Source organism: Hypomesus nipponensis, chromosome 10 (assembly GCF_054491055.1).
Source record: "Hypomesus nipponensis isolate SF chromosome 10, ASM5449105v1, whole genome shotgun sequence".
Classification (NCBI taxonomy): Eukaryota; Metazoa; Chordata; class Actinopteri; order Osmeriformes; family Osmeridae; genus Hypomesus; species Hypomesus nipponensis.
Genome location: NC_140370.1, coordinates 11,771,167 through 11,788,967, shown reverse-complemented (window position 1 = coordinate 11,788,967; position 17,801 = coordinate 11,771,167). Strand labels below are relative to the sequence as shown.

Below are 17,801 nucleotides of genomic sequence, written 5' to 3'. Positions count from 1 at the left end.
TAAATATATTCTACTTCAGTTATCAACCTACATTTCAAAAAGCATCTTATAGGATGGCAAAACACAACTATCTCCAGAAGCTAGTTCATACCACATCACACCAGCTATAATAGCTGGTGAGTGTTGAGTCAAGAAAGGCGGAGTAATACAGTAAGACGCAGAATGTACCGGCAGAGCAAATGGTCCAGAAGGCTAACAGCAATGATTACAAGGTTTACAGGTAAAGACTTGGGGTCTCCCTTTCACTTGCAAAAACACAAAAACAGTCAGGAGAACATCAGTTATGTGCTGGAAAAGGGTATACATTCTCAAGCATAGGCTGCGTGCATTGGGGAGATGGGAGACATAGAAAAATCTAGATGAATCATCCAGGCTGAGTTGGGGGTTAGACTGCATAAGATACCCTTTCAGACTGCATAAGATACACTCAGATACATTTTCACTTTGAACATTTTCTAACTAATGGGGCATTAACTGAAGTGTACATTACCTACAGAAAACTATACTTTTGAGGGAAACAGGTCAGGCCTTAATGTTTCTTAATGCTCACAAACACAGTCTCTCAGGGTTTCAAGCTTAACAATACAAAGAGCTGCCCGTCAATGGGTCTGTGTATAAGAACACTTAATGTCGTGAATAATTCAGTGTATGCGGTTAGTTTGGAGAAAAGCTGGGGAACAAATTGACTAGAGGGCAGGTAATAGCTATCGATTCCCCTGGATATTCGCCTCCCGTTGAGAGCTTGGGAGAGACGGCTTCAGGACTCTATCAAAACCACAGAGTATCTCTCCCTTGTCTGCCTGCTTGCTGTCTGGATACCTGTACATGTCTCTGTCTTGACTAAGTGTCAGAGGAAAGTGAAACTTGTTCGGCCAATCAATATACAAGCACACACAGGTGTGGTTTGCAAGTTTAGGGTCTGTTTGGAAACAGCTCTGGTCGAGCATGATAGCTCATTTATCCACGGCCGACACAATACCAATGACAAGAAAAATTGCTGTGGTACAGGTAATATCAAAATGGGACCTTGGTACCACATGGGACAAGGCATTGAGACTGGCTGTGGGGTTTTGTACTGCCACATACTGTAACATGCTAAATAAGCACCGGTTGTTCCTCCATGTTTCAGTATCACCTCCCCAAGTCTCAAAGCGGAGGAGGGCCACAGGGGTAAAACAGACATAATCCCATGTGATTGACACTGGCAGCTCTGATACTCGCATCTCTCAACAGGGAGGCTCTTGTTGCTACTTGAATGCCTGAGTAATCTATTGCACCACACAGTAGTTTCAGTACAGGCTACGTTGAAGGGAAAGGCTGTACCTACCCAAGATATTGTACATATGCGAGTGACTTCAAACATAGAAAAAAGGCTAGATAAGGTGTGAATAGAGGGAGGGGCAGACTTGTGGACACAATGGCATGCTGCTGGACAGGGTTAGGAAAGATGCAAGCATGAATGATGGAAGCATGCACGTCGGTTGAAATGATAAAAGCAACAAAACAATCACAGTACAGGGTAAGGGTGAAGCACAGCACATCTCGTTCTGGAACTCCGGATCTCCAAAGTAGGTTGTCGAAGGTCTGGTTTGACACAGTACTGTGGCATAATGAGAAAAAATGACCAACCTTCCCTTTGGCCTGAGTTGTGCAGATGAATTGTTTTGATGGACGAATGCAATGGAATTGAGAGACAAAATGGAGAGAAAGACAAACATAGTGAAAACGCAGGGTGTTCTCGAAACCTCGAAATTCAGTAAAGGTACAATGGAGGTTATAGACAGGAACAGACAAACACACACAAAATGTGATGAAAACACATCAAATGGAACCCAGCCTTGCCCACTCCATCCTCTGCGACATGTTGACAAGTCACATGGAAACATGAAGGAGTGCAGACAGCTAGAGGCTGACATCTCTCGATTGCGGGATAAGCACTTGACAAACGAGCTCTCACACCAAATCACATGGCGGGTGGGACTCTCCCCACGGTGATGGAGTCCTCCTTCAGAGAGGGTCACAGCAGCTGACCAACTGCACGCTCACACACGCGATAGATGAGGACCAGAGAAAAGAATAAATACATAAACAGACAGAAATGAAAGAAGACAAAAACGAATCCATGAGCAGACTCTCTTATTTCCCCACCCACTCACAGAGATGTGAGCGGATGAAATATCATTGTTCGGTGGCTCTCAAACGTCGGAACAGTGGTAGCTTGAATGTCTGTATTACTGTGAAGAAGTATTGAAACCGATATTCTGGCAAGGTATAAATCATTACACATGATATACAGACAAAAACACATCTGATGAGGGCCTGTCGGAACTCCATGGTCTAGTCATCAGATATTACATTCGCAACATTTTGCTTTTTTCTTCCATTCACCTCTACAACCGAGCATATATAATGAATGTCATTATATTATAAAGGTTTCTGTGGTGTCCTGGGACTTTGTTTGTTTCTATAAAAACATGTTATGTCCAGCAACCTGAACTTGAGCAAGAACAATTCCCTTAAATTACAACTAAAATCACACAGCAACATAAAATATATCAATAATCTATATTCTTTGAAGATGGGAACTTTAAACTATTCTTCCTAAGTGTCAAATCCTTAGCCTAGCTTCCCTTATTTCAGGACTTGTAACAAAGTCAAAGTGAAAAGCCTACAACGAGGTGCCTTTGTTCTGTCTCCTAGACAAGTGCACTTTTAAAAAGGTTACGCTTGGCTTGGTTCCTATCTTTCCAAAGGCATTGCTGGGGGATGAGTTAGAGACTGTTTGGACGTTTGGCTGACAGCGTATGGGCCCTGTTACAGACTTGCGTGAGGCCATGATGGCGCCAGGCCACACTAGGACTGTAATTACCTACCTGCATGAGAAGAAATACCTCAAGTCTTTGTCCTACGACAAAAGGAGTTCAGCCTCATGTCATTTCCTCTTGCCTAGGCCTAGACAAACTCAGATCCTACTCAAAATAGATGCTCACTAAGAGAAGACGTGTCCTATCCATTCCTCCACCAGCTCTGCGTTTTGATGGACACCAAACAGTCCCAGTAGCATATTTCCTGGCTGACTGAGAATCGACCTTATAGCCAGGCCGAACATCAGTGACACAACTCTGTCCCTCTCCATCGGCTCATTACCTCCAGACGCTACATGTTCCAGAATGGAGAAAAAAAAAGAAGAAAAAAAAACCTTCACTACAGTCAAAACAGAAACCTCTGGCATGTTTTCACTGTCAGAGGCGGAAACCGTTTCGATGCAGCTGTTTTCACAGAGACATCACCTGGGGGAGCTGGCAGAGAGACAGGAGGGTGAGGTTAGCCTAGTTGATGAATCTGGTATGGAAGGAGTGTCAGGGTCAGGACCGGGTGGAGGTGACATTTAGACAGCAATGCTGAAATTCCTACTGTCAACATAATGAAGCGGAGAGTATATTGCAGAGTGGATAAAGACAAAGGTGAGGTGAAGACACATCCTGTGGGGCAGGGGACACCTGTGAATCAGTGCTGCAACACTGTTGTTTAGTGTCAGCAAACAAACACACAATCTTACCTCGAACGTAGAGATTGGCAGGTGCGGAGTAGCGGGTGCCGGCACTGTTCATGGCAACACACTCGTACTTCCCCTGGTCCAACTCCTCACTGTTCTCAATCTGCAGTGCCCCTGTGGAGGAGCGGTTCAACAGGTCAGCATAAAGGGTGACAGGGTGGAGTTAACATGCAATATAAGCTAGCCATGTTGAATCCTACAGTAGAGGAGAAAGCCTGAAGCCAAATAGCCCACAACACTTTCATGATTAATTGCTATAAATAAGGAGTTTGAGTTATCTGGAATATGCCTACCACAACACAAGCACTTGGCTGATTTTGCAGGTTTACAGTGTCCACAAATCAACATATTTTGCCTGGCTGTGTCAATGAAAAGAGCTGGCGAGACACTCATGTCAAGCCCTTGACATGGGGTCAATTAATCACCTCAACAAAACCTCAGAACCACCACAGCTGTGTCTGCCCCCTGACTATGAAAACAACCGACAGAACAAAAAGCACAAACACCATAAAAACATTTTTTCGTGTTACTCTTTCCTTTTAAGAGCCTGGCAAAGTTTGAGAGAGGCAGGTGGCTGACTAGTCACGCAAATCCATTCCTCAATCTTAGTTTAATGGCCTTGCATTTGAATAGAAACAACTGCCAATGCAGGTATTGGTCATCAGGTCTTGATTAAGTACACAAAGTGCTAAGATCGATAAATACTTCCGTTACTGGCTAACCATTTCTCAAAGAGGCCCCAATGAGAGAAAGGGTTCCATCCACAGCCAAAATCCACATAGAAGTAGACATTTTTTAAAGACCAACATCTTTTTCCTTACAAAAACAACAAAAGCTCAGAATATGTTTTATTACGTTCACAGAGATATAGTACAGTGTACTTACTTGCAAGGATTTCCTGCCTCTGCTAAAATTGGAATAGTGGACTGACTGAGGTACCAATAAATATTTTAGCAAAATGGAAAATGAACACAAGTGCTACCAGCAGCCTTAGTGCCTTTCTGACAGTGACATTTCACAGACTTACCTGAAAACCCCCAAACAAAGTGCCATTTTAAACAAACACTTAGTGTGTGCACTGTAGACAGCCTATGACACGTCGTGATCATCATATCAATAAAATAAGTTATCTACCAGTTTGCTAGAAGCAACACGTGGAGTAATAACCCAACATCATGCATTTCCAAAGGTTGACAAGCATTGATACGAGGATGTCAGGGTACGTTTTGTAAACCAAATATGCAATATGAGATGGATGTAACAAACAGATTCAGCACCAACCAAAGACTCTGAGCAAGATGAGGTCTTGGTGTCAGAGACAAGGAAGGAAGGAGGGGCCGTGACATCAGATAATATCACTTCAGATCTTATGACAACAGATCCTGCAAAGACGCTCCACACGCCCGGCACATATTGGACTGATTCAGCGTCAGCATGCACCCGCATACTAATGCGGAATGTCACCAATCTGTCAATCTGCACCGTTCTGAAGGGATGAATGCGTAGCAGAACTACCTGAGGTGGGAACCAGGAGGATTCTGCTGTATGGATATCAGAAAAGTATCAATATAGACAACAACTTCCATTTCATAAGGTGACTGTTTTACCTTGCCAATTTACAGGAGAATCTGCAGGAATTTGCAATTTTGCAATTTACTTGCAAAATTAATTCTAAATAATACCTTGCAGAATATTGAAGGGCAGAGGCTGGCTTTGTGTATCAAGGGAGCAGAACCCCCCCCTTCTTTATATGTCCACCTTTCCTTCACTGTAGCTCAACAACAATCCTATCTCAACTCAGGGAAAGAGGGATGATTTCCATTAAAAAGAGGTTGAAGTTTCCATCTTAACAATCTCAGCTAGACTTCCATTCCCGGTGACAGGGTCGACGGTACATAGCCTGTATGCAAATCATGTTATTGCAATTTCAGTGGGACTGCATAACAGAGACGTTGATTATTTTGTTGCAACAGTGGCCTTTAAATTACAGCCCCTAATGTCCCACCTTATTTCTTAGTAAGGTAAGCGCAGAAGTTGGGAAAGGGTGTTTGCCTCCTGGGGTTAACAATGTCTGGGTTCATTTCCAGCCCAGGGCCAAGAAGTCATGAAGAGGCTCATTTACAAGACAACCACATTGACTGCCTGGTCTAGGTCCATTTACCCAGAAACTAACATCAGGGTTGGTGATCATTTGTTTGTGAAAGGGGAGACACAGCACATTGAGTATGGGCTCGACGACGAGGGGGGGGGGGGGGCAAGTGAGCGGGAATGGCACTGGTGAGGTGGAAGGAGACTGACGTTGACAGGAGATGATGTGAGGGGACATTTTTCAGCACACTTTATCATCCTTACCTCTAATTGGTGTACCCCCTAGGTGAAGGTAATTTGAAAGCAAACAAGTTTGGAGAAATTTATTAGTAAGAGAGTGAAAGGATAAGGAAAACGAATGACAGTATTCACAGATTTGATATACACTGAAGTGTATGTAAGAATACTAAGTGTTAGTCCAGTGGTGAGAAAGCCACTGTGTGTGTTATATATGAGAGTTGTTTATTTAAGATGTTATGATGATGTAGACACAGGGGTCAGCGTTACATTTATGAAACTGATATTTATAGCTGTGTGGGAACAAATTAAACTAAGAAATGTCGCTCATTCACATGTGCAACGCTGCTCCTTAACAGGTTCATCTTAAACCTTGGACTTGGAGTGAAGCTTTCCACACTGAGCTGGACCTGATCACTATGACTCATGTGAGTCACCCTTCCAAACGAGGTGGATTTATAGGAGGAAAATATTTGAACTTGGTCAAAAGCCACTAATCATTCTGACTCACGCTTTTCCATCTGATCCAGGGTCAGGCTTGAGCTGTTTATTTATCAAGTGCGCCAGCGTCATGAACACACACCCTCATCGATTATTTCTTGCCAGACTGGATCCTTGCTAATGCAGCATAGGCTGGAATTACTCTAGGCCCAGTGCATGTTAAAGAAGAGCTTAAGGCTCATTTGAAGTAAAGGGCACAGAGATGATTTGCTTTCTACACAGTGGGGGGTCACAAATTCATTTTCGCAAAAAGGTCAATTAGCATACGGACGGTAGAAAATCGCATCGGATGTACTTTTTTGAGCAATTAATTTCGACATGTGTCGTATGAAAATTTGATTGGGATTTTCTCAGAACCAATATGTTATAATTTATCCTTTATATATAATACACTACATATATTGTATATTCAGCAATGTACATAACACTATACCTGAGCGAAGCTGCTTGATGCGTCCATTGCTGCTGTTTATATCCACCGGCAGGAAGTCTTTGAACCAGGAGATCTCTGGGTCAGGGTTGCCGCTGGCCGCACACAGCATGGTGGCTGTACGGGTCTTCTCCACCACCTTCAGCTGGGGACCCATGTCTATGGTGGGGAAACCATGAGGGATCTCGTTCTCTGGAAAACACAAAGACATTCTTTGAATCCCCCCACAAATCAAGCATCGTTCCAAAATATGTATGACACTGTTATACCAAGGACAATGTGGGATATGGTGAAAGACCAGCAAAGTATGGAGAGACCTTGCAAATTCCTGTCACCAGTATATTCAAAAAGAATATCTAGACCCCTGAGGCATTGATTCACTATGTCTATTGATTTGGGCTGAAAACGTGAACTAAAACACAGTGCTTGATTATCATTGCATGGATTATCTGACATAGTTGTGAGTTTGGAAGGCGTGAGTAAAAGAGACAGTCATTTGGGCCGAGGCTACTTGAGCTGCCCTGGACGTTCCAAGCAATATTAACAACTCGATATAAGATCTACAGCGACATACCCACAACGCAGCACTGTGATTGTTATTTATTGGAAGGTGATGGTTCATCTCATTTATGAGTCTGATACACTAGCCTTTTCTTTTGTCAAGGGACCAGCTTTAATTTACATCTGAAAACCCAAATCCCCTTGAGATGTCTGGCTATTGTCCCAGTTTAAGGTACGATAGGCTGTGCTAAACAGACATGAGCTTTATAACATTACCCTCCTCCTACTACTGGGCTCCCCAGATGCATACTTAACCCACGGTTCAAATTCAGCAATAAAATGGTAGTCTAAAAATATTTAACAACCAACGAGTGTTGGAATTTTAAAGCTAAACAACCCCCAGAGTGAAATGAGTTCAAAATGATGTGCAGGACAAAGTTATTCCATGAAGTAGTGCAAACATGAAGACGAGAGAGGGTCTTTAATAAAACAAGCTAACATGCACGGGAAAAGCTCTCCTTGATGCTCCTCTGGTTCAGACTCTCACCCCCAGGTTTGGACAGAGGCCCAGATTGTCTCATGTTCAGATGTACCTCTCTGAATCCTACTAGGCCTCTTATCTCTGAGGTGATACGACCACAGTTTCTCCTACACCACACAGCCACTGTGACAGCTGGGTGTTGGATAGAGAACAGATTCAGTGAATATGTAGGACATCTCACTACAATGGAATACAACTTCCTATATAATGTATTCTGTCTATGAGAAATCATTGACAGTGAAAGTGCACAATGTATTACACCCCTCAGAGAAACTCTGAAAAACTAATTCATGATATACAGTTTCAAATTGTCTAAGATTCCCAGACAAAAACAAATGTTGGTTTTGCAGACAAAACCTCAAAAGGAGTTATCAAAACACAGCTCCCACAGCACCATAGCTTAAGTGAGTCCATGAATTTACAAATGGTTAGGTGTCAAATCTGTGCCAGTGGGTAGGCTACATGGCATGTTGCTTTTTATGTTTTCTTTTCTTTCTGTGTTGCTGGATTTAATTATTTCGAACAAAATTCACACTGTGCGATGCAATCTATATGCTGTTCTAAACACGACAGAACAGAGGGGTGCTGCTTTGTGGAGATCAAGATATGTAAAAGTCCTGGTATCCACCTTCAGATTCCCAGAAGTTTTCAAGGTCTACTTCTTTGCATAGACACCTGTACTGTCACATTTCCAAGCACTGAGAACTTTGTCTGTCATGCTCCTGCTGTATCACCCATTACGGCCTTGCTCACCTGGCCATCCTGGGTAGACAACCCTTTGTTCTTGTCTTTGTAATTTCATGAGAGAAAAAAAAACTGGCAATATTTTCTGAGAGACTGAGAAAGAAAACAATTCAGATGATGTGTGCTTATGTTTGTCAAGATATCCAAGCTTTTCTCATAAAAGCCCCTTACGTGTCTGAGGGTAATCATCATTGAAATGCCTCCTCGGCCTAAACTCGCGTTAGGAAACAGTAGAGACCTGCCATAAATGCTGAGTCACGAAGAGGCTCCATTACCAAGATGAAATACACTGAGCGGAAAAACAAAACAAAAAGAGGTGTAATGTCTCACTCTGTTTGTTGGTCTCGGCTGGGCAGCTCATCATGGATAGGGGTGCCTTTGCCACAGATGCCGGTATGAATCTAAAACACCTGGCAACAATGGGAGGTCTCCAATAGGTTTTGTAGTAATTGGACAGCCATCTTGCTTGGGTCAGACAGGGGTGGAACATGCAGTTAGAGAGAGTGGCAGACAAACCTGACTGACAAGCCACAGCTCCAATGAAGAAGTGCTGCTGCAATTCAACTTCCCATCACTTTAGCCAATATGATGTGTACTATGATGTATGTCTAGTATTAATACAACTGAGTACTAGTTCATGGTTCCTGTAACATGTAATTCAATGGAACCTTGTTTTATTGGTAAAGTGCAACTGTAATTCAATTGCCTGAGACAGAACCCAATAAAAGCAACCTGGATTGTCTATGGATTAAGGCCAACTGCAACCAGGTTGGGTCAATGCCTGCAGCCAGCAAACACAAGCTAGGGCACTGACATTGTGTGGAATGAATAGGTCCATTGTTCTTCCTGCTTCTGCGCATCACACACAAGGAAATTTACTCACTGCAGTGTGAGCAACTGAGCAGATAAACCAGTTTGCAGTGCTTATGGAGGTGCGGTCATTGGTAGAGAACAGGGGTCATGTGAATAATCTGTTTTTATGGTTAGGCTGTTAAATCAGGGTGGCGGGGGGGGGGGGGGGGGATAAGGTGGAGGAAAAACTGCTAGAAAACAAGAAAGGAGACAGGAAGACTTCCGCACAAATGAGGTGGGGACTAATACACAGTTGGAACTAACACCTGCAGGTGAAGCCATGAGTGGATAATGAGGGGAATGTTATTATTATTATTAATAATAGTAAATCATGTTTTCATTCAACACACTGCTGCCCCTGTATTATTGGTACTGCAGGGCTGAATTAGGGGACAATTCATGAGCCCACTGATTCCCAGAGTTTGCATCTTCCTCCTAATGCTAACAAAGGAGGGGGAATTCCCTCCTCCCCAGTGGAAGCCAAGGGGATTCATCCCCCTCTAGGGGGAATCACAATACTTGTAAAGGAAATGGACCTGATGAACACTGGAAATATCATAAAAAGTCATTTTTCTGTCAATACTGTTTTGAACCGTTTTTAAATTGCATTTTGTGTCCTTTTGTTTCTTCTATTTCAGTACAGTATTCCATGCTCTGGGGCATGTCACCCTACGCGATGGGGCTGAGTTTTGTATGCTTTAATCATGGTTAACTCTGTAGCCTTTGAGATCGGTGCCCTGATCAAGCATAGAAACCCACCTATGTAGGAGATATGTCAGCACTCAAGGTTACAGGTAACACCATGCACATTTCAGAATTGGAGTCCGATATTATTAATGGGTTGATTCCCAATCCCTCCCCTCTCATCAAACAGCCCCCTAGTCAGGGAGGAGTGAACCCAAACGTCCCCCGCCTTACCGCACTAACAAGAAAATAAGAATCCAGCAAGGTTTCTGATGAAGATGAACATTTTTGTGGCAGTGGGGGATGGAGGACAAGAAAGACGTGGTGGATGGGGGGGGGGGGTGCGTGCCAGCCTCCTGCCAGCTCCAATTACCAGTGTGAGTGGAGCGTGGCAGTCAGGGCGACGGGTCTAATCAGAACCCCGCTGAAAGGGACCCGTCCTCATACTCCTGTCCCACTGGGAGCTCAATCCACGCTAACGTCAGCCCCGGTTATTCTCACCCCAAACAAACTCCTCTCTGTGGGGACAAACGCTCCAGCCCCGAGCCCCTGCTCTGCGGGGGTCCCGTGAGTGGCAGGCCCGTTCACTGTAACGGTGTGCAGAAACTTATCGGACTCATTTCTATTTTTGAGAACCTCTCCACTTCTATTCGCTAGAACCGTGGCACCAAGTGTTAGACGTGCTGGTGGTGAATATTTAACAAAGTGCTAAGTCCAGCAACATGCCAGTTTCAGAAAAAGAAACTGGCTGTATGAAATATGAATTGAGGACAGGCTCTCTAGAAGATTATTCATGAGACAACATGACGTGAACACAAACTGGAAATGCATACGTATTCACAAAAACCCCACTACTTTGCTTTTCTCTGGCCAATACTTAAAGTAATTTCATTATTTCATTCAGTATTAAAATCCAAGCATTAACAATAAAGTACAACAATTGAGTTTTTGTGGACTCAATGGATTTTAAATCCATGCTCAACTCGTTCCCTGAGCAGAAATAGAAGGCCTTGTGATCTCCATGTGTGCCTGTTGGCAGGTGATGGATGACAACAATTAAAGGTGATGTCTCCTTTGATAGAGAACCCAGAGACCCCAGAGGCAGCTACACAGCTACTCGCCTCATGAAATATTACTACACTAAAAATGTACCCTTTTACCCATACATCAGTGCTTTTTATGTAGGGGAAAGATGTTTATTTGCCTCTGAGGAGGCAAAGCAAGGACTTTTCTGGCATTTAATAATTTGCCAAACTGAAATGTAAGTACTGAGCACGCGCCTGTGAGTACCCAAGATTTGGGAATCAAAGTAATTAAATCCACTTGTTAGGGATCCTTCATCATGTTAACATGTCTTTCAGGAGTCACCAAATCTATGCCATGCCTTTCAGACAGATCTGTCTTGTTTATTTCTCAACTGCAACTAGTGTGAGTGACACACTGCCAGAAAGCATGAAAGTCGAGTGTTTGTTCCGACCAGTCTGGAGTCAAACTCTCACATGACGTCTGCGGAAATGAAGCGTCTGGCCCTAAGGCTGTTCTTGCCGAGAACATCAACAAGCCAGACATTTGCATCTCTCGAAGACACAGAAGAGTGTTGAAGGCAGCAGGAGGTAGCTGTACCGAGAAAACAAAACACAACATAACAAGGCCAGGAATGAAATGCAATGCAGGTACTGGAAGAAGAATGTGTTGTAAACAAGCAAGCGTGCTTTATGGAGATTTCTTAGACTGATAAGTGTTTACGAGGAGTGCCTACGTGGAACACATTGTGCTAGATGATGTTAAGAGACAAAATGGTTGTTAAACTCTATTCCCACTGATACCGTTGAACTTTCAACCGTATAATCACATCCCAAAGTCATAAGTTTCATCTTGCAAAATGCTTTCTTTTACTACTGTTTATTGTAGGTGACATCATAAGGCACCCAATACCTCATTCAGCCGACGTTACAGAGCATAGCTACTGGTTGCACAGGTATTCGTAGGCCAACCTCAGTGTTTTTGACTTGCAAAGCGCTGAAAGGCAAGTTGTTTTTTCACATGTCACTGTCCATGACAGCCATGTGACCGGGGCCCTCACAGCCTATGCTACATTGGGTTTGGCTGAGTTCCCACCGAGATCTCCTCAGCAGGGACGGTACATCCACACACTCCTCAGCATCAAAGAGCCTGCATGGAGCATCATGGCAATACTGTTGTAATCAAATGAAGACAAGCAGAATCACACTGAAAGAAGTCTAGAGGCATGATGAGGAGGGGAGGGAAACATTGAGAAGGCAAAGCACATTATCTAGCTGAAATGTTGCTTTCAGATAGAATAATTACTTGTCTGTATGAACCTCACAAGCTTTACAAACCCTTTTTCACACAAGGTCTAGCACATTTAAATGTCCTTATTAACATTAACAATGTCCTTCGATAACACATTTAACATATATTAGTAAAGTATAAAACCATAATGAAACAGGTCGGAAAAACATGAAACGGCTGTGTCACAAGGCGATATCTCAAGGCTTGGGTGTTCCGTGGAGTTTCTATGGAGACGGGAGACTGGAACATAAATATTGCTGAAGGGTCATGGCGTGAACGTGAACACACCTGTGTGGAGTCAAGCCCTACCACAAACACGGCCCCCCACACCCTCCACAGTCCTCTTCCAGAACAAAGGTAAGCTGGCTGGCTGACACCCAAGAAACAGCAAACTGTTAGCTGCTGCTGGTTCTATCGTCCCTGTACGGGCTGTTTATACCAGTCTATTTGAGAGGTGTGTAATGCATGCCATGACCTTTGAAATAATACACTTTTTTGGGGGGGGTCTCAATGAGCGGAATATTTAGCCTAACTTCCATTCGCCAACTGGCACATAATCAATAACAGTCATCTGAATTCCCCATCTCTCCCTCCTCTTCTCCCTCTCTGCTATCCCACTTCCACTGTCGTCAGTTTGATCAACAGCCCTGCTAGGGGCCCGCGGCGGTTATTTATGCTGCAGCACACCGGTTAGTACATAACTGAAGCACACCAGTTAGTACATAACCGTAGCCCGCAACCCATTACAGCTACCCAGAGGTGGTCTCCTGCATCCAAACAGATAGGCTGACCGACCCAGTCACCTTGGGGGAACAACAAGCGCTGTAGCACAGCACAATCACATCCTCCATTAACTACCGTGTACCAGGAGTGAAGCTGTGGAGACGCTTTTAGGTTTACGATGTACAGTAGAGCTCACGGCATGACTGGGATCATGTGATCATGATCACGTAAAACAAGATGTCCATGAGAATTTAAAGTCTATGGATAGTTTTGATGTTTTTGCTGCATTTCTCATATAACATGAGTTCCCCAAACCTGGCTTGAGGGCTGGATCTCCAGCTGTCTCAGTGGTATATGTCTAGGGCGAGACACTGAGCTAATCACACACACTATTCATCCAGGTGTCTCAAACGAGGACATGAACAAAGGCCAGAATTTTGAAATGTGACGCTTAATGGAATCACTCAACAAAAGAGTGCAGCAGAGGGGTTTGCAAATAAATGACTTAATTGATCCTCTCCACAATTCAAATTAATCATTGCCTGTGTTTTATTGTGACATGTTTATAGTAATTACGGCAGATCGAGGTGGCTTTTATGAGTCCATAGAAAGGCAGTGGGTGTAGTGGAACGTGGCAGGTTCGCTTAATTAAATCCTCACTGGCTCCATTCCTTTGACAGGCTTTACTTACTCTCTCAGTTAGAAATAATGAACAATACACACATCCTCGACATCAATGTCACCAAGACTTTGATTACATGGGTGGAGTTTGTATACGCATGCATGACCTGTCATCCATTTTGAATCTTTACAAAGTGCTAGTTTAATGAATACGGATGTCAACACAGTGCATTGCATACTTGTTTATTAAACTCATTTCAATACCACCACTTGAAGAACTCATGTTCAAACCTAGTCAGAGTGAGGAGATCACCCTGTCAAGAGCTGATATTACCAGCGATAATTACCTCAAAAGGTTCTTTCTCAACATTTAGAAAATGGCCCAAAGCCAGAGATGGACCAGTGCCTTTAAAATATGTTGAAAATGTCAAGCAGTAATCCAGGCTACAGTACAGCTATCCCATCACCTCTCCCCAATGGCCCAGTGGGTAAGCCAGGGTCTATAACTGTGTGGATGTTGGAAGATGGGGGTCAGGGTAAGAGGTACTCCCATTAGCCAGCTCATTGAGCGTGGGTATTAGAGCCCCCTGACACACTGCAGGTCCATCCATCCATAGCTATCAGGGCCAGGGGAGTCGTTGGCTCACTGGCCCACAGACTCAGGAGGGGGAGGGGGAAGGGGGGATGGGGGAGGAGCTCCGCCCCGCCTCACCTGTAGCTAAACAGGCAGCCAGCGGGTCAGCTGTGTTTCCTTGGAACTAATTAATCAGGCCCCGAAAGGTCTACTGTGACAACTCTGAAGGGAGACGGGGACTAGGTTTATTAAGTATGGTTTACATATGCAATGTGAAGAGGATTACTGCAATATCACAGTCAAATATTTGACATGGTAAATGTCTGCAATTTGTGAGACAAAACTTGGGCAGTACTGAAGAGGATGTTTAGACAAGGGTTCAGAGTCAAATAAAATATCTGATACGACATGATGTGACGACTGTTCTTAAATTAAATATCTCAAACACTTTTAAGACACTTGCATCTTCTACCTGATAGAAACAGAAGAGCAGTATATGCATATCTCTGGAATAAACTGACATCCAAAAAACACAAATAGCCTTGACGGTCATAAAATATCACTATCAATAGCACTTTTAGACAGACTGATGTTAGGGATAGAATGTGAATAAATGAAGCATACTGTAAATTTTCATCAAGTATGATACTGCTATTTTGACACTATCATCTCACTCTACATTTTTCAATAATGAACTAAACTAAATAATTTACTCATAGCATATGCAAACCAGCCAAGAAAACACAAAAACACCAAGCCAAAAAACCTGTGTTATGACAGCTGCTAAAATGTAGGCCTGATTTATAGTTCATCCGCATAAAATATTCGACCAGTAAAACAATGATTCACCCATTAAATTCCGAGGCCCCTATTTCCTTTGTTTCTTGTTTTGGTTATATCATCGTGATGCATAGCATCCCCCGGGGTCTTCAACATGATCAGCACTTCCGACATTTCCCACACATATTAGTATTTGGAGATATTGTTTTACCAGGAACACAAACTACACTGACTGGCACATGCGGGTGTCATTTAAGTCAAGGCTGCCAGAGGGCTAATGCCTGGTCTATACGAACATTAGATGACCTCTGATGAAGTCACGATCCAACTGAGGTTTATACTAATCTTGTAGGCAGATGTACAGGAGATGGAGTTGACACGTTTGCCCTGGCCTAGAAAGCAGTAGCCGTGTCCTCTTCCTAGCATGGTGCTGAGCACCTGAAGGTTAGGCAGGGATGCAGGGGGACGCTGATTGGGTGGCCGGCTAGGAGAGTGATTCCGCCCTGCCATATTGCGTGAGTCCTTGGGAGAGGCGTTGGTAGACAGATGCAGTTTGTATCTGTCAGGCTGGTTGTGATCTACGACGCTGGGCCTCCAGCCAGCAGATGGTGGGAGAAATTAAACTTGTGACATCGACCATCAGACTGGAGTTTAGGAACAGTCGGAGATCACACCTATGGTAAGGTGCCAAAGAGTGTGTGTGTGTGTGTTTGTGTATGATGCTGTGTGTCTGTATAGTGCAATTTTTTATAAATGGAAGGCAAGCAGAATAGATGAACATCCCTGGACACCTTCAACACAGAGAGGAAAAATATGTATATCTGAAAATGATTCAACTCTCTCGACAGCCAGTAATACAAAATACATCTAGGAGAAAAATTTGAAAGTGAGGTGAAAAAGTACTGAAGTTACAATCCCTCGCTTTTTGTGAATGATTTGAATACTGGAGAACACTGTGGATTAAGTTGTCGGAAAAAGGTGTGCTGCATTAAATCATTGGGATGCAGGCCTACCCACAGTGTTTCTCATGCTTGGGAGGAGGCACAATGAGGTTTCTATGCTGTTTATCCCGTCAGGTTGATGTCCCTACTTGCCTGGTTTCTGACATATTTATTACTCACATTGTAATGCAGTAATTTTCTGCCTCCACGCCAGCCATGGGACCATAATGCATATAAAGCCCTTTCCAAACCAGTGGCTCTGTAATTTGTTTACTGACACTGAATATAAGGTGACGTTTTTTCTATTTATTTCTTATGGTATAATACTTCTTTTTTTCCCCAAATTGATTGCTCTTTTCCAAGTCGACAAGTCTGGGTGATTCAGTGCTATTTGAAAATAAAGATAGACCATAATACAGGAACTTGTTTTTCCTCAAAACTAACCTTTTGGGCTCCTGTGTACAGTATTGATTCATTGATTGTCCCATAGAAGCATTAATTTCCATCTCTATTTCCTTGACCCAAAAGTTCCTAATCACACACAGTTCTCTCCACAAAGATATCTACTGAATATGTTGGTTGATAACTTCAAAAGCTGATGAATTATCTCAAATGCAAGACGAGTAGTGAGTAGTAGTGAGGCTTAAGGGTGCAGCCCTAAGATTACATTCCCGTGTCTAGAGACGAGTCGGCCTGTCATTCACTGCTCCCTCGAAGACAGCACAAGGAGCAGAGTAGAGACACAAAGAGACTATCAGAGGAATGCACCGAGACTACCAAGCCTCCTGAACATCATGCAACATAAGACACCATAGATCATCTTTGCTGCAAATGGGGGCCCATCAATGGTGCCTAGGTCATCACACCAAGGGAATCATGATATAGGGACAGTGTACAGTACCACACTGCCTCTGCAATACCAATACAATACCAATACAATACCAACGATTCTCAACACAGGCAAACGCTCCCCTCCATACAGATACACCCATCTCTTCTGTGCCAGAGGGTCAGGTTCTGCTGCATCATCATTCATTCATGCAGGTCAGGACTACAGACAGTGTTATCATTACAGTAGTACCAAATCAGAGATTCTTGCGGCACGCCACCCACAGAAGTCCGTGCTCCCTCCCTCCACCTTTCCATGCCATGCCACCCCGGGTCGAGCACAGTTACACAGAAACAACAAAGAGCATGGCAAACTTCGGTCAACACAGCTACAGCTCAGGAGTTGCTACACATTTGGCAACACAAACACACACACACACACACACACACACACACTCAGGAGGAGACCCGTTGAGCTGACTTTGGGGCTCCAAGTGGTGGTGGGTGACCTTCCCCTCGTGAGAGGGCGTGAGAACCGGCAGGAACAAAGAGCCTTGCCGTTGCAGCGTGACAGAATTACAGAGTGACTCAGGGACGACTGTGAAATGGTGCTGGGCCTCTGAGAGTGTGAAAACATGCCTTGGCCGTTCCTTCCAGGTGATGTGGCTAACACCACCGTCTGGCATGGGGGAGGGAGTCATACAGAGAGACGACAGAGTGTGGAGGGAGGGATGGGGGGGGCAAGAAGAGAAGGGCAAGAGAAAAAGAGACAGCAAGGAGGAGGGAGAGAGAGTGAGAGAAAAAGAGAGAGCGAAAGAGTGAGCAAGAAAGAAAGAAGACAAGCTAGAGATCTCCCCCGTATTGCCTACAAACATACAACAACAGTC

The 17,801-nt window shown here is 43.8% G+C and overlaps 1 protein-coding gene across 1 annotated transcript in view; it reads right to left on the bottom strand.

Annotated features, from left to right (window-relative positions):
- LOC146271736 (receptor-type tyrosine-protein phosphatase F-like) overlaps positions 1-17,801 on the bottom strand; it is a 108,247-nt gene that overhangs the window by 42,370 nt on the left and 48,076 nt on the right. Inside the window, 2 exon segments of the mRNA XM_084706537.1 lie at positions 3,560-3,670; positions 6,816-7,004. Coding sequence (XP_084562663.1) covers positions 3,560-3,670; positions 6,816-7,004 — 300 coding nt within the window.